The sequence below is a fragment of the Sceloporus undulatus genome, chromosome 5 (genome assembly GCF_019175285.1).
Source record: "Sceloporus undulatus isolate JIND9_A2432 ecotype Alabama chromosome 5, SceUnd_v1.1, whole genome shotgun sequence".
Classification (NCBI taxonomy): domain Eukaryota; kingdom Metazoa; phylum Chordata; class Lepidosauria; order Squamata; family Phrynosomatidae; genus Sceloporus; species Sceloporus undulatus.
Window position 1 is genome coordinate 68,043,856 of NC_056526.1, and position 18,544 is coordinate 68,062,399.

The 18,544-nt window shown below is 37.1% G+C and overlaps 1 protein-coding gene across 1 annotated transcript in view; it reads left to right on the top strand.

Annotated features, from left to right (window-relative positions):
• The window catches only part of FOXP2 (forkhead box P2), a 451,559-nt gene that overhangs the window by 380,923 nt on the left and 52,092 nt on the right, over window positions 1–18,544 (top strand). The window contains 2 exon segments of the mRNA XM_042467206.1: window positions 4,529–4,742; window positions 6,613–6,717. Of these exon segments, the coding sequence (XP_042323140.1) occupies window positions 4,529–4,742; window positions 6,613–6,717 (319 nt within the window).

Here is an 18,544-nt window from a genome sequence, read left to right on the forward strand (position 1 = left end):
GCTTTTACAGAGGAATTCTGTGTTTTAGTTTCCCCCAGTTATTATGGAATGGACCTGTAACAGCATCACCTTTTAAGCCTCAGAAGTATTGCAGAAACCACATTTTATGTGAATAAAACCCATACAGTTTCACATAAATGACATATCATAACAAACAGGATACAAGCTAGAATTCTGAGTCTAGTTGTGGGAGTTGCCCACTCCTGTCCTAGCAGCAGAGTGTGCTAGCTGCATCTTTGGAGACCAACCATCCACATTTATTTATTTATATCCCATCCTCTACCTGAAGATATTGACAGTGAGCAGTAAAATAAATGTAACCAATTTTAAAATAATAAAAACAATTTAAACAAACTAAAGAAAAGTAAACTCCGTTAAAACTATTTCAGACAATTTAAAATCATGCACACATGTAGATATGCATGAAATCCAGGTTTTAGTAAAAAGGAAAAGTCATGTTTTTACATGGGTTGCAAATGACAGGAGTGTTGACTCCAGTTGGGCCTTTTGGTGCGGAGAGGTATTCCACAACCAGTGGTCCACAGTGGAGAAGACCTTTGCTGTGACATACACCTTACCTATATCCAAGGGAATACAAAATGGCACTTCATACAGCGCTCCTGCACCAGATGCAGGCGCAGTATATGTGACTTTCAGATTACGCTGAAGCCACGTGACAAAAGAATAAGTGGTGCACGCCTGTGGCACGTGTGCTCTGCTGCACCATGAGCATGAGCTCCATTATATTCAATGGGACTCGAGCATACACTCTTTTTGCCTTATGTGGGGGTGGAACAGATCCCCTGCATAAGTTAAGGACCCACTGTATAAATATTACCTCATGGGAAAGCTGCTAGTGATAAATCCTCTCTCTATAGGCCTACGTGATGAAATGTTGACAGCATGAGAACGCAGTATGCTATTTTTCTGAGTTTTTATGGGAACTCAATATGAACTGTAGCCCTTTAACCATCACCTTGCTGCATAAACATGTGGCAGCTGCATAAAGCCCTGTCTACTAGGAAATAAAGTTAGTTGAATCCATGCAGATGTTCCTCTAATGTTCAGTTTGGAATGGACCAAAATCTCTAGGAGTACCAAGATAAAAACCAAGATCTTTTGTCCGGGAACATCCATGGAAAAGGAAAAGCAATTACATGGCTAATGGGCATTTTTAGTTCTTTCAAGGAAAGTACACCATGGAGAAAACCAAACAAAACACAGTGTTGCCATATTAGATGAACACATTGTCAAGCAGCATAATTTGGGAGACACTTAGCCACTACCTTAAATAACAGAAGAACATTAGCATGAACGTGTTTATGTAACTGTATAGGTTAGGAACTGGGGTGGAACAGCCACTAAATGACAGCTTCTCTTCCATTAGCAGCTTATATCTTTAAGACAGCGCCTGGTAAAATCAAAACATGTCACTCTTCAGTCAGATAAAAAATGAAACCTGTAATATAGTCTAATGTTATTTTCCTATGTATTGTTTCTGCCCCATAGTAATTCTGCAGTGAAGAAGGGTAGATTATCTGCATGAGTCCAGCTTTAATGAATGGGGTGATTTCAAGTTTAAGATTTAACAACAGGCAAACCCAAAATTGATTCAAGCTGATTCTGAGATTCATGAAGTGTCTAAACCAAAGTAGGACTCATAGGGTGACCAAATCTGAATCTGAATATGCATCAGTAGTATGGATTCAAATGGAAAAAAGACACTGACATGTTATCACCCCAAACTGATACATTTCCCCTTCACCACCTCCTCAACACACTTTACATATGGAAACACTGAAAGGAGAGTGGAGGTGTTTTGTGAGTAGTTTCTAACTACAGTGAATGGTTTTAGCAGGACTCTTCAAGCCCAGTGCTGCACAAAAGGTGTGTGGACATCGTAATATCATAGGACTGATCCATCATGCAAGGTTTTTCCTAGGTCTTCCCCACATAATTAGGAACTTTAAAAGTCTTGTTGGAATGTGTGGCACTGGAGAGAGAGTAGCATTGGGTGTTACTAATGCTGGTTGAAAATGCAGAAAGTGCTTGTTGTTTAAATCTTTATGACTCTGCCACTGGATGCCTGATACCCATTATCCACCCCATCCTACTGCAAATACTGTGACTTTGGTACCTTGATTGGAAGAGGGGAGTATCTTTAAAAAAAAATTCATTCATCCTAACTGCCTAGCCCTTCCACATTAACCTGAGATTAGTCTAGACAATCCAGTGAAAAAGCATATTTTCTTTTCCTATGATGAAAGTGTTTCAATTCCATATGAAGATCCTTATATAAATATTATATCATCATATTTTATAGTTGAACTTCTACTTGGTATAATGCTGATGTTTAGTGTGAACAACTTTCACAGTTATTGAGCACTTTAACCCATCACTGTTATGTACATAAAATATCTAGTTTCTCATAGAAAATTTCCAAAAATCAAGATTATTTGAGCCTCCTGAAGTGCAACTCAGATTTGGGGTGGGGTGGGGACTGAGAGCACAGTGGCTGGCAATGGATTAGTGGGAAGGGGAAACAACATGGGTCTGACACTATTTTATGCTTCCCAAAGAAGCATCTGCTCCTTTTGACCCCAAGTAATTTCAGTCAGAAGATGTATGCTGCTGCCTGACTTTGGGTTTACAAGCAATGTTCTCTGCATGGCGGATGGAAGACTGACAATCACAGCATGGACATGTCACAGTTGCTAGCCACAGTGAATGTATGAATCATGGCAGTGCGTTCAAAGAAGATGACACATACCCTGAATAACCACTGAATGGTTCATAGAACAGTTTTATTTACTCAGAGCTAACCTTCTAACAAAACATGTTTAATTTGCTTTTTCAGGTATACATATATAATAATACTTAACTTCACGTGAGAAATACATCAATTGGCGTACAACTCAATACAATTCTCCAACCCCCCCCCCCCCCGGCAGTTTTCTCTATGAGGGAAAACCCAGGAAGTTTAATAGTACAGTACATTTTGGTTTCTGAAAGCTGCTGAAATAGAACTCACTTTTACTTTAAAAAAAAAAACTTTATATAGCATTACTGTCTTGATACTAGTTTTAAGAAAATCTTCCCTCTCATGCAATTAATGTAATAATTTCTACCTTTATAAATTTATATTATTTTTTGCCCTCAGTGAGACCAAAAGAGGAGAGGGCCATCATTTTCCTCATTTTTCCTTTAAACTTTTAAAAGTGTAAAACTGTGAAGCAGAATGACTGGATATCTTGGAACACTGACTCTTAGCCATGCTTATTAAATGTATTATTTTAATGCAAAGGTGTCTGAAAAGAGCTGTATAGATAAATTTAATTAGTAATCCTTGGATCACTGTCAGGTTACTTTTTGTAATAGTTTTAGGTCTTCTGGAAATGACTTTCATATTGTAATTTAAAAAATAAACAGAGAAATTGATGTATGTCTAAGGGAAGAGCAATACATATTATAGCCTTATTCAGGCATTCAAAGCAAGGGTCAAAGCAGCATGTAAAGAGAAGAAGCCCACTAGCCCTGCTTCCTCTATTGTTATACTTTGTTGTTATTGTTGTGTGCCTTCAAGTTGTTTCTGATTTGTAGTGAGTCGGAACTTATGGTTCCAACAAGGTGCACTTATCACAGTGTTTTCTGGGGCTGAGTGTGTGGCTTGCCCAAGTTCAGCCAACAGATTTCCATGACCAAGTAGGGAATTGAACTCTGATCTTCACAGTTGAAGTCCAATGCTCAAACCATTGCACCACATTCTACTTACATGAAAAGTGCAGGCCCTGAAGAGAAGAGTCTTCTCTATGCTTGAGGGTTCTCCACACAAATCAGACACCTTGAAAATCAGAGTTGTGGCTCATGTGCAGAACTTCCATTGATACTTTCTCCTTCCAACTGCTCCCTTTTCACATGAGTAGTATGCTGACAGGGAAGATATATGTATCATAAGCATATATGAGTTGAAATCCTGCCTAAATTTAGGACATTCCTTTGTGTTTCATTTTTCCAGTAAAGAGTTACTTAAAATGTGCATCTTCGTTGCAATCCGATCTATTTTTTCTGTTTCCTATTATGTTTCTGGTAAAGCAATACTTCTGAAAAACTTTGTGAACTTTGGGTATATTTAGCCATGCTTCAGAATCAAGAAATTGATTCCACAGGCAATGAAACTCTCATCCAAAAGGTTCTTTCAGTACCTGTTTTTCAAACAATTTTTTTCAAACAGTAGTTTGCCAATTGTTGGTTGTAGCTTGTTCACTTTGATCTTTGAACAAATGTTTTAAGAGTAAGCTTATTACGTAAACTGGTGACCTTTAATTGACTGTTTGTAACCCAAGAAGAAAAAGCAGCCAAATTTACTCCATGCCAATAGAGGTAAAATGAAATTGTGTTTTACTACATGTTGATTGTGCTGGAAAAACTGGATCACCTTTATTGTTGGCATTAATCCATTAATAATAGTGAGCTCATTATATGAAACTTCTGCTTTGCTATATTATTGGTGCTCTCTTTCATTTTATAGCTGGCTTAAGTCCTGCTGAGATTCAGCAGTTATGGAAAGAAGTTACTGGAGTTCACAGTATGGAAGACAATGGCATTAAGCATGGAGGGCTGGACCTCACTACTAACAATTCTTCTTCTACTACCTCCTCTACCACTTCCAAAGCATCGCCACCAATAACTCATCATTCCATAGTGAATGGACAGTCATCAGTTCTAAATGCAAGACGGGACAGGTAATGAGAGTACTCATTTGCTTTTTCCTATAAAACTTCATGGGACTAAATCCAATCTTAATCCTACTTAGAGTGAACCCATTAAATGAAATTGGATTTTTCAAATCAAGGTTTATATAACACTTTTGAGGTCCGTGGATCTACAGCGAGTAGGATAAATGTTGAATTTAGTTGTGGCTCACACAGTTAAGAAATTACTTGATTCTGGAGCATGAACAGTTACTTTGAATTCACTGAATTAAAAATTATCATTAAAGATAATAAAGCATAACCTACTCCAATTTGCAGTGACTATAATGTTTTTCATGCAAAAGGCTTTCATTGATGCACATAAACAAACATTGCATTTGTGCAATCTTAATTTTTATTACAATTCTATCCTGCCATCTCTCCAAGAAGCTTAGAAAAGCATACATGGTTTTCCTTCTCCCATTTTGTCCCCATAGCAACCCAAAGAGAGAGAGAACCTTTTAAGCTAGAGGAATATGAGTAACCCACTTTCACATAGCAAGCTTCCTGAATTAACATGGATTTGAAACTTAGAACTTTATCACACACAAAAACCAAAGCAGAAACAGGAGCTTTCTCCATATCTTACTGCATGACGTTGTAGAGCATCTTCCTGCAGGAGACAGTTGTAAAAGCACATCTTTTTTCTTACTGGAAAAACCCATTCCACAAAAGACACACTTTTACAACCGTCTCCCACAGGAAGAGAACTGAAGCACTATGACATCATGTGGTAAGGCACAGAGAAAGCCACTACTCTCTGACACTGTTTGCACTTTGTTTTCTCACACTGCTCTTCTTTCATTGTGTTACACCTTGACTAAGGATTCTGCACAAGCCACATTGAAGATGCCAGCCACAGATGCTGGCGAAACGTCAGAAAGAAACTCTGCTAGAACATGGCCACATAGCCTGAAAAACCCACAAAAAACTATGGATGCCGGCCATGAAAGCCTTCGACTTTACAAGCCACATTGAAAATAATGGCAGTCATGGTACTTAGTGGACGGGTGCCAGGGCTGAACAGTATGCTCTTAATGGTAAATAGTGACCCATTGTTCAGACCCAGAGTATGAACTACCAGAGTATCTTACTGCACCTGAAGAATACCTTGTTTCAGTGAAGGAAGCACCTTTGGATTCAGTCTTTTTAGACTAGACAACTGACCCCTTTAGCTTCAGCAAAATTTAAGCTACATTCCCAAGTGCACGTGTGAAGGTGTATCTCCCATTGAACTGAGTGGAACACCAACTCAAATTATCAATAACGTTAATCTGGGAAGGCCTGTCGGAAGAGATCCATCTTGACCACTTTTTTAAAGCAGTCAAGATTAGTAATATACTGGATCTCTTCCGACAGGCCATTCCATAATGTGGGAGCGGCAGACAAAAAGGCCCTCTGGGTAACCGCAGCCAACCTAGTTTTTGCTGGCTGCAGTAAATTACCCACATGATGGTCTTTTTCCAACTGCTGAATCAGAAATATGGTTGTTCTGATGTACAATATCATGCAGATTACAAAAAACAGTGTCCTGGGATAAAAGCATTCATTGAGATTACAAAACTCTGTGTCTGTAAATACTTCTGCTGCAGAATTGATTCATAGTTAACAAGTTTTTGAATATATGTTAGTATTTAGCAAAATTAGCTATCTGTTAAAATGGGGTTGGGGTGTATCTTTTACTAGCTGTCATTTTTGGCTCCATTTTCTCTTCAATTAGAATATCTTGGCAAAATCAGTACAACAATATTGTGAATATTAAGCAGAACTGACCTGTTTTGACCTATTTGTCCTTGATCACAACTTGACAAGTGTTAGAAGCCTCCGACTTCTAATCTCATGCCACATTCTTTTACTACAGCTCATCACATGAGGAGACTGGAGCCTCTCATACTCTCTATGGCCATGGAGTTTGCAAATGGCCTGGATGTGAAAGTATTTGTGAAGATTTTGGACAGTTTTTAAAGTAAGTTGCTTTTTATAATTATTCAGCCAGTGTTGAGTAAGGCTGAAAGGCAATGCTCAGTTGTAAAGTTCAAATTTTATACCTTCATGTATCCAACAACCAGATAAAGCTAACTGTATAAAATAAATCTCTTACATTTCCTTTCACACAAGATTTTTCTGATCCTTTTGGTAGTACAGTGCTCTTTGTAGAATCATAGCAACATATTATTTGAAAAGAGATCTTTAGAAAATATATATGCAAATAGTACTGTCTAGAACTGTTAGGGAAGTAACTGTGTCTGTGCATCTTGTTTTTTAATTAGTTTTCATCCGTAAGAGGAGTTACTCATCAGCATAGCCACTGATTTCTGTGTGATGATTCCATGGCCAGTGCAGATTTTCTGATTTATTTTGTGACCTCCATCTAAAGTTATTTGGAAATCCCAGGCCACTTAATAAGCTCCAGTTGAAGCAGGCCTCCTGATTTATTTTGATCTGCTTTACTTTGAGGCAAACCCCATTCTTGCAACAAGGATGCATGAGTGAAGCCCTCCAACACCAAAACTGGTATAAAGAAAAAAGATAAAGCCCTTGATTACACTGGACTTTATGCACACATTAGAGCTCCCATAAGAAAGGTTTACTCAAAACAGACTGCCGGGTACTAAACAAGCCAAGAGTTAATATTCACTCAGAACAAAATGGAGACTTTTAAGCAAGCACAGTAACTTCAATATAACTTACAAAAGGTTGATATAAAGAGAAGCCCTAACCATGGAATTTGCAAATGACCACGATGTGAAAGTATTTGTGAAGATTTTGGACAGTTTTTAAATTAAGTCACTTTGTATAATTTTTCAGCCAATGTTGAGTAAGGCTCAAAGGTTGCGTTAGCCTATGATCCTAACTCAGGTATACCTCCCTGCATGTTTGTGATAAGTTGCAGTGTAGAGTGTAGGATTTTATTTTCTTCAAAGCATATGTCACACTTTATTCTGTTTTTGCATTTTCTGTGTTTCTAAACATGTGCCTTGTCCTTTTTGCATTGTGGAGGCTGCTGCTATTTGAAAGGGGGGAAATGAAAAAGATGAAGATTTCTGTGCTTTTGCTAGTAGATGCCTCTTCGGAATATGGCCTCTATTTGTACAAGATTTTCAAAACTAAATATGAGTGGGTAGGATCAGCCATTTTTAAATTTAAAAAGTTGTCCATTTTTGATAAAACCCAGTTTTGAACATTTGTGTAATTACCTAATACATCCCCTCTGCGTACACCCTCTATGAACTCTTTGAGGGCTGAACCCTAATGTGGTGATCTTTGATAAAGCAGACATGCATGGCTTTAGTGTACAAAGAATCCTAATGGAAAGTTATAGATAGGTTTATATAGATGACTAGCTTCACAAGCTGAGGCTCTTATGTTGTCATGGTGCAGCTAACAGGGTGAATGAACTGCTTCATGCTTCATCAACAATTAAGTTAATTAGCTCATTTGAAATTGCACTGCTTTGTTGCCAGGATGTTAGTAGAAACATCAGAAGGGCCTGTTTACAAGTGGTATACAGCAGGGTATATAGAAAGAGCAGCTTAACCACACAACAAGATGCATAGAATCATAATGATTTCTTCAGAGAGCTCTATTTTACATGTTTAAATTCTTCTTTAAATACATGTTTATATATTTCAGTTTTTTTTTTTTTTTTTTTTTTTTTTTTTTTTTTTTTTTTTTTTTTTTGGTGGAGAATGGCTTTTGGGTATATTTTACAAAGTAGTTTTTGAGATTTTTGCCTAGTTTTAGAAGAATAAGCTTGATCTATACTGTGTCTGTTTGTAGATTAAAGAGGTTACTGTTTGCTTGTGGGATTTATATAAGCTGCTGGAAATTATTCCATGTGAAAATAACCTACATACTGCATATATTGTTCTAAGCATAATTGATACCAAGAGTTTAGCCAACTTAGCTCAAGCCTTTTCCTCTCCAAGCAAAACTAATTTTTATAAATACTTCCATCCTTCCAGGGTCTAGTGATGTTAATGTTTGGCTCGTTGCTTTCACAATTATTTTGTAGGTCTCTGGTTTTATAATCCACAGTGACTAGAAACATTTTGATTAACAGTAATGTATTTCTGTGCTTATGATTGTTCCTGGTTTTGCTGAATTGTGTGATACTGAAGAGAAATGCACAATTGTTCTTTTCTCAGGCAAGATGTTCCACTTGACTTCTAAGCTAGATCTGCCAGGAATCCTATCCCCTGGTGTGTTCCTCTACGCCTGCATGTGATAAAGCCCTTAAAACGGGCACCAGTATTGTTGTAAAATGGGTAGGAGTGTATCCAGCATCTGGTGAATATCACTTAGCACCTAAATAATCGCACCTGCCTAAACCAACAAAAATGCTTGTTGAAAACAAACTCTATATATCCATGAGAAATAAATCCACATTCAGAGATATTAATACAGTGGACCTTTGTTATACGCTGGGTTTGGTTCCAAGATTCCCCGTGGATAACAAAATTTGTGGATGCTCAAGTCCCATTAAATATAATGACATAGCAAAATGGTGTCCCTTATAAATAATGGAAAATCAAGGTTTGATATTTGGAATGTATACTTTTTTGGACATTTTCAAACCATGGATGCTTGATTCCATGTATAAAAAATCTGTGTATAAGAAGGGCCAAATGTATAGGCTTACCACAGTTAACAAAATAGATGTCTTCCTGGACCAATGGCGTCACTAGGGTGGGCATCACTCATAGCCATTGTCATGGCCATGAGTGATGCCCACCCTAGTGACGCCACTGACCTTGTCCCCATTGACCTTGTCTCATACCACACAATAGATTACTTTCCTTAGTAATCCTTAGTAATGTGTTTTGTACTATGTTACTCATTAATGTTTTAAAGAAAACTTTGAATTAATAAAACGCAAGAGGCAGGATATAAATAAATATTTCATTCAGAAAAAAAATAAATTGAAAAAATAAATTTTAATTGTTTTTTTAATTAAACGTTTAATTTAAAAAAAACTGGGGCTACTCCTTTCTACTCCCACTGAGCTTCACCCCACTCACACCATCTAAAAGGACACATTCAAAGCTTGTTCCTGCCGAAAGGCAGATGTTTGAGGAGCAGTGGGGTTGAACCCCTTAAAGTGTCACCTGGAACAGCCCAAACCTCCCGCAGCTCCCTAGTAATGTCACTGGCCTACACTGCTTCTTTAATTGAATATTTGGTATCAGAGGCAAAACTAACATGGAAAGAATAGGACAAAACCAACAGTTTTTGTCCTATTTTGTCCAACAAAAAAGAAGAGCAGCTCAACATGTTTCAGCCCACCTTTTATCCAAAACTAACAAGATGCACATGTGAAATGAAAAAAGCAAGTCTAGAGACCACTTGAAAACATCTTCCAAAATCTGCCCACAATTGATTTTTGTTACTGTTGTTGTTGTTTCTCTAGTCTCCATTTTACCTATGATTATCATGTTGGTGTACAGATTTATGCTTTCAAAAAAATATGCTTGGCAGGATGAGTGAAGTAATCTGCTTTCCCCTTTTCTCTCTATTTTGCCATTCACACATGCTCAGTAAGAGCTTCTGGAGACAGCTACTATTTACCTTGAGGACAGGCAACATAGACCTGCAGTAGGATTGGTTCGAACAGAGTCCTATTTTTTACCAGCTAAAGCTTTATTGGATTGTTTACTGTAGCCATTCTCCTACATGCTGGCATTGAAACTCTATGTTTGTCCAACTCTCCTTAATCATCCTTCTAATACCAATGTATTATTATTATTAATGAAGCTGAAAAACTTCCAGATAGACAAAGGACAAGAAGGAAATGGGAGCTGGTTAAGTGTGCAAAGTATTTATTAAAAGAAGCTTCTTTGCCAGAGGCTTTGTTAACAGAAGTATGCCTGTATCATCTTCTTCTATTACAAATAATAGTATTATTTGCTGTAGTCTTAAATACTGAATTTCCTTTCATTTAGTCCTCTTAGTAGCTTTCTGCGCTCATACTGTTCTGTTTTAATTAAAAACCTTTTATTTTAGTTCACCTGCAACTTTTTGATCCAAAGAATGACTATTTTTTTTCCAATCCATTAACTTTATAAAGGACGACAGGTCTAATGGCTGCAGTTTCGAAGGATTTGCTCTTAGTCTAATCTTTGCAAGAATGTTGTAGATTCTGGCTTGAAACAGGGTGGTGCTAGTTAATAAAGCTAATGCAAGTATACTGTACTAAAATAAAATATTCATCAGTAATGCTACGCAAACCTAGTGTCTCTTTCTGCCATACGCCTGTGACAAATTTGAGGAGGACATATAAAATGAATTCTAACTTGTGGTCAGAAACCAGTTTAACCTGATGCCTTCATGCCTGTTTTATTTTTATATATATAGTAACAGAAAAAACAGCTGTGCTGAGGCATTTGAGAAGTGGGATTAAGACAGAAAACACAGTGGCTTTGCTCCATTTTTTTTAATAATAATAGAAAGGATTTGGAGTGAAGTGAAGAATAATTTACAGAATATGGCTTAAAGCCTGAAAGAGTTTTGTTCAGTTTTTTGTTTGTTTCTCATGTCATCAGTATTTTGATGAATAATATCACTACACTTCTCTGCACTGAGGAGTTTAAAATTCACAAAATTCTACCTTGCATGCAAAGGACGAAATTAAAGCAATTTAATAATGTTGCCTGTTACTTTCAAACAAACAAAACTACCTTCCCCCATAATGTTTTATCTGACAGGCAGGGTGACTCATAGCTACAGTCCTTTGATATCGTGTAGTATGGGATTCCTGGCTATAAAAAGTGGTTGCGTGATTCTTCAGCCTTGATGAAGTAGTATAAGATTACTGTTACTCACATGCATGTGATCTCTTCAACAAAAGCCATTCTATAAAATTAATTCTTTCTGGCAGAAGGAAAACATCAAAATTTAAAGTCAGGTCAGAAAATGTTATTGCATGACTGCAGAGAGAACAATTATTGAACAGAATACTGAGCAATGCAGAAAGGTGATTAAAAGACTGCCAAAAATGTTTAAGAATTTGTTTGGAATTTTACTATAAAACAGGTGTTGACAGAAGCTAACCATTTTGCTGGTCACCAAGCAAGGAGCCCTGAAGATCACTAAAAGCATTTAATAGTAGTTCTTCATTACTGTCTTATAAATGTCAGAACGTAATAACATATGACAAAACTTTGGTGTATTTTGTCTGCAAAACTAATTATCATTCCATTGGTCCTAAGTCAGTTTGAGTGTAGATGGATTTGACTTTTAGAGCTTTAAATCAAAAGGTTTACACTATAGCATTCCAGCCAGCAGACAAGCGTTCTTTAACCTGCATGGAGCAGACGCCAGCAAAACAAAACATGATCTACAGTACAAAGACAGGCAATGTTTTCCTCTATAGAGACAGAATTGTTAGTTTCAGTGGGGGCAAGAATTATGCTATAGGAAAAGACAGGGCATCTTACCAACAGGAAAGATTTCTTTTTATGCTTATAGCCTTCAAAAGGTTACAACCAAATGCAGAGAAAGGAGTAATATCAATTAACTGGGCATCAAACTTCATTTGAGTTTTTTCTTCTTAACCCGCCTACTCACAGAGAGATTAGATTATTATTGTTATATTCTTTCTTATAGTATGCAAGAGAGTTGATTTTTATTTGGCTATAGTTCTACAATTATGACCTCAAGAAGGGATTCTTTTAACTTCTCTGAATGCTGTTTTGTTGGGTGACAATGCCACCTCAAAACTAAGACATCTGAAACAATCAACTCAATGAAGAGTGACATACATTGAATGATGACATACAAAATACAATTTATATTTAAACTGCTCTGAGTTTAAACATTAAAGCTTAATGTAAAATAAAACACCACTGATGTTTGACTGAAATATGTCGCTAAAACAGTCTCTCATGCTCTATGATTTAAAGCTTACCCCCCCCCCATTTTTCTTTTTAGCAATGCCAAACTTGGCAATATATCTGGGATTTGGTTAAGTTTAGCTTCATAATTTGTAGCATTGCAAGGTAAGTCGGCACATACTGTTTAGCCCCTAAAGCCTACAGAACAAGAAAAATAAACATTAGACAAATGGAAGAGAGCTGATCTTGTAATAAGCCTTTTTTTAATGGTCAGGCTAGAATGTTTTCCTAATTGTTTCCTTAGAAATATAATTGCGTATTTATATTTTTCCATGTGCAAGTCTGGCAGCTTACACAGAGATCCGTGCAGTTTTGAAAGAACATCAGTCGACCACATCATTTATTCCATTTTTGAAAACAAAAATCAATATACCTATAAAGTGACCCATAAATTAGAACTGGCTCGCACAATGTTTGTTCAGTGCTGCCTTTCTGAAGGCACCCTTTGCATTTTTCTTCACCTCTCTGTTTGAACTGCAGTCACAGTAAGAGGCTCATTAGGGGACATTAGGGACTGGAGCTCACCAGAATTCCAGCGCTTGCTTTGCTCTTATTAATGCATAGTAGAGTAGAATGCATTTAAATATTTCATAGGCATTCAGTAATTTGTGTGTAATCGCCTTGTTAGCAGACCAGTAGAAGTAGAACAGGTCTGTGAAATGGTGTTGGTGATTGCATGGGTAATTTACAGACCTTTGCCATCAGAAAGAGCATTATTGGGGGCTAGGATGAAGCTGTGAAAAAGAACCAGCAATAAGTCAGAGGGGGAAAAAAACTTAATAAAGGTTGTAACAAGCATCTTCAGGGATAACAACCCACTTGGTTCTTTTTGAAGCAGCTATAATTTATGACATAGGCAATATATCAAATGCATAAGATAGTATTATGGAGCATTCATATGAAAAGGGTATTTGCAACATTAGTTCCAACTTCCTGCAAGGGACATGATTAAATGATTAATGAAATGTCCCTTTGCATATGCATTTTGAAACAGCAATTAGGCACTGACTGAAAAAAATCCACCAATCCTCTCATTTTTCAGTATTATCTCATTCTTGATTTATAAATCATAGAGAATTTTTGAATAGCAATATGTACCTGAGACAGTTGTAAAAGCATAAAAGAGAATAATTTGAGTGTAAAATAATCATAAATACATGAATTCATAATTTAATGTTAATTTCTAGCCTATTTATTTAGTCCTCCTGCATTGTATTTATATCCAGCACTATTTCTGTACTTTGATTGGCATAATTAAGACAGGGAAATGAATAGGCCCCATTATTTTACATATCACTGGTAAACAATAGCAAGGAAAGGAGAAGGGAGATGTGGCAGAGGTATGTATGTGTTTTTCAAGTTCTCAGTAATCCACTGGAGGCTGTTCTATAAATGATCATTGAAGGGCTGCAAGCTAGCCTATAATTACAGGAAAGAAAGTGGCAGCTCTGGCATTTCATAACTATGTGTCCTCAAAGTGCTTTGTGAGTTTGTCACCAATGATAATTTAGATAGAAGCTCATTACTGAACATCACAACACTTTAAAAACCTTTCGCCTTCATACAGGAGAATAAAGGACTATTTTAATGGCAAGGTTCTTTTGTGTTCTACTGAAAAATTCAATCAAGACAAAACCTCATTGACTATTATTGTAGTCTACAGTCGCTAGCCTAATAAAAGCAGCAGAGATAAATTGAATAGGTCTTTCTAAGACTTGAACAGATAAATGCAAACATTTTGCAGGTTTTAGTTCTTTAAATATACAAAGATGAATTAAAACAAAAATGTTGTGCCCCTCTACAACTGTGGTAGAAGATAGGTAGGTCTCTGTGTGTATGTGCATGACCAGATGGAGAACATGCTACATGTTCATTTTCCATTCCTAATCCATGAACCAGGGTGGTGCATGTGGAACATTTTTAAAGCCCCAAATCCTAGCAGTATATTAACTAAAATGGCTTTGTGTGTGCATATGCACTCTCACAAACACACGAGCTTACATGAACTGGATTCCCACACTTGACATATAGAAGGTTCAACATATGGCATCTCCAGATAGGACTGGGAAGAGTTCCAGTCTAAAACCCCAAAGAGTTGATCCTAATCTGTAGACCAGGGTTGAAAACTGGGTAGCTCTCCAGATGTTGTTGAATTGCAACTCCCAGAATTCATAACATTGGCTATGCTATCTAGAACTGCTGGGGGTATCAGCCCAACAACTTCTGGAAACCAAACAGTTCTGCTGTTGTGACAATGCTGAGAATAATTTGAGTGTAAAATAATCATAAATACATGAATTCATGTATACCAGGGCTCTAACTCATTAGAAGGCTGTTTCTGTGTTTTCCTGTTCTTCTTTCTATAACAAATTACTGCCTGCTTCAGTTCCAGGTTTTAGAAGGGAACTGGAGTTCCAGTGTGCTCAGTTGGTTGCAGTATCAGAGAGCTCTATCTGAATACTGTTCATTCAAAAAATAGATTCATTTGTTGTATTAGAGCATGACAAAAGAAAGCTAACATGCAGTGAGAGAGAAGCACATGCCATTGAAGCATTTATGGTTGTAAAAGCCTATCTTTTGTTGTGCTGGAAAAATCTGTTTGGGCAAAGGCACACTCTTATGACCATCTCCTTCCAGAAGGAGAATGAAAGTGCTACAATGTCATGCAGAGAGATAAGCAGAAAGTCACTTCTCTCACACCATGTGTCAGCTTTCTTTCGTCATGCAATAAGGCTGTTCATATATTGTCTCTAGCTTCATTTCTGTTTTGCATACAGGGCACTCATTTCTAAGAATCAAGAATGGTGGGAGCTTCTTTCCCCATCACTTTGCTATCCTGTCACCTCGACTCAACATTGGTAGCTTGATAACTGTTGAAGCATCATGAACTAGAGAATTCATGAGTGTGGGGAAGAAAATGTTATTTCCCTTCTTACCCCCTGAAGACAGTTAAGGTGGTTCCATACAAAGAAATGGAGTTGCAAAAAGCAGCAGACCAAATTGCAAGCATCATCTGGTCTTTTTGATTCCATTCCTACAGGATATGGAATGAAGAAGTAGGGAAATGCTCTTGGATATTCAATATTGTATGAGAGGGGGATGCAGCACACTGTAGTTTTTGTTTTTAAAGGACTGTGTGTATGAATATGTGTATAAAGACTCATCCTTTTATTTATGTAAATTAAAAAAACACTGAACATTTGCTCATAACTCCTATAGGAGATATAGCTGATGAGCTAGCCATTATTTTTAAATATCAAGTTGTTAAGGTAAGTTGCAGTAGCAGTGTGCTGAGCAGGAAAGAAAGCTTGCACATACCTGTCCCAAGCAACACCCTCCTGGAGTCTCTGGTCAGCCTCTCTCCCAAGATGAGATTTTCAGATGTAGTGGTGTTCTTTTCTAGATTAATATCCACCTCTGCTTCACCCAGTTTCTTATAATCTTCCTGCCGTATTTCCTAGAATTCAATAGAAATGGATCTCTGGCCCTTCCAAACCAAAAATTATGCACAGTGTTCTTTCTCCTGAGTAGAATTCTGTGTGCTGAATTTGGCACCTATTTAGAAATGTGGCTGAATGAGAACATTTATCAGTTTGAAGGACCAGTGTTTATAGGACCAATACAACCTAAGTGAAATTAAAGCACTGCATTTTTTGTTCATTATTAGAATTGTGCAAAAATGTTACAAGAAACATGTAACTTTAGCTAATTTTAATTTAAACTAGTTAAATTTAATGGAAATGTCAGTGAACCATTTTTCAGTTTTTACTATGGTACAATACATCATGAGTCCAAATTCACCAGTGTTAATAGTCTCACCTCCTCATCTCCCACCTCTTAAAATTCAGCCACAACCCACTTCAGTAACTAGGGGCAGCAAGTCCAGCTCACTGTAAAGTTATTGATTGGTATTGTATAACCCAGCATGCCGATCTCTTCTCATCAACAAATCATCTGTGTTCACTGGACATACCAATAACTTTCATACAATATGTCATTGCAACATTTTGGGCATCCAGGCCTCTGGAACATGAGGGTTGGTTATTTAAATGTTTCATGAAATGTTTGAAGATATACGTGAAGAACAGCATCCTTTTAATACAACAGGAAAAGGAAGAAATATTTATAATAGGTACTAACGGACCCCTTAAACATTATCCATAAGTGAAGTGTGTTAGAAACAGATGCTAACTGTTGCAACATGCAGAAGCATCTAATTAATTTAAATCTACGTTATCAGTTTGCTCTGTAACAAAGAGCTTCTTTATTTAAAAGAAAATAATTACAGACATGGGGGAAATTCAGTTTAATGCTATAAAACTGTGTTGTAAAACATTTGCTGTTGTTAACTGCCCTCATGATCTCAACTAATGGTGACCTCATGAATGAGACATCGCCAAGACTCTCTATTCTCAGTCTCTCTGCTCAGGTCTTATAGGCCCAGACCTGTGACCTCCCTGATTGAGTCCATCCATCTGGCATATGGTCTTCCTCTCTTTATCTTGCCCTCTACCTTTGCTAGCATCATTGTCTTTTCTAATGATTCATGCCTTCACATGAAGTAAGAGACCCTCAATTTAATCATCTTGGCTTCCAGGGAGAGTTCAGTCTTCATCTATTCTAGAACCCATTTATTTGTCATCTTGGCTGTCTAAAGTATGCTCAACAGTCTTCTCCACCACCACATCTCAAATTAGTTGATTCTCTTTCTGTTGGCTTTCTTCACTGACTAGCTGTCCAAAATTTTTCTTAATGGCTTCTATTACAGTTTAAATACTTTTGAAAGAATTATCCATAGTTTGTGATCTGGTTAAAATATTATGGGATGACCTTTCTTTTAAAAAAGATTTCATTAAATGTGAGGCTCCAGATAGGACAAACCAGAGCTGAATTTAGTTGAGGCAGGTTCTTTTTGAATTCCCCTTTAGACCACTCCCTAGCTACGTCTGCCCTGACCTCTAGTATTTTGCTATTTTAGTCCTAAGTAGAAACTGACAAAGTACCAAGTTACATAGGAGTTAATTGAGATGGCTTGATGTCATTTGAAGTAAATCCATTCCAGTTTCCATGCATACATGCTGCTTTTTTGTTTCATGCTGATATAGATACTTGTTACAAAAGACATTTTAATCTACCAGTGTGTATTCTAGACTAATCTTTGTTTTCTATCCTTCATACTTGGAAGCATTTTAACCATGTTATTTATACCATAAAATCTTAACATTCTTTCAATAGACACACACACAGCAAAATTTCTAAACAGAGAGGTAACAGAAATCAGCCTGCTTTGAGGACACTTAACCTAAACTTTCTTACTAATCCTACATGACACAAATCTGGCATTTATTTCTGTTGCATGAAGAAGATAAGAGCTTTTTTTTCTTCTTCTCACATTCTGAGAGGAGTTCTTATCTTTGGGACTTTGTATTAAGTTTATTGCACATCATTTCCCGACCGTTTTGGGCACGGGATTGGATCAGTGCAGAATGGGTGAGAACGGATGTTACCGTACAGGAGAATGCTGCTGATGCCGCCGGGACTTCCCAAGCATCCGTTCTATGGCAGCAGATTTTGAACAATGTTTCAAAATCGTTCTTCCAAATTGGCTGCTATAGCACAGATGAGAAACGACTTGGGGACTCCCTGCGGCATTGGTGGTGTTCTCCTATGCAGTAATACCCATTCTCACCCATTCTGTGCTGATCCCATCCCATGCCCAAAATGGTCTGGAAATGATGTGCAATAAACTTATGTTTTAGGAATGAGATCTGACATTCCAAACAAATTTTAAATGATATCTCAGTCTGGCCATAAATTTAGTAAGTGTACATCTGTTCTTTATGGAAATGTTTGCAAATTCATGATCTTCAAGATGATATAATAAAAACTTTCCTTTTGCAA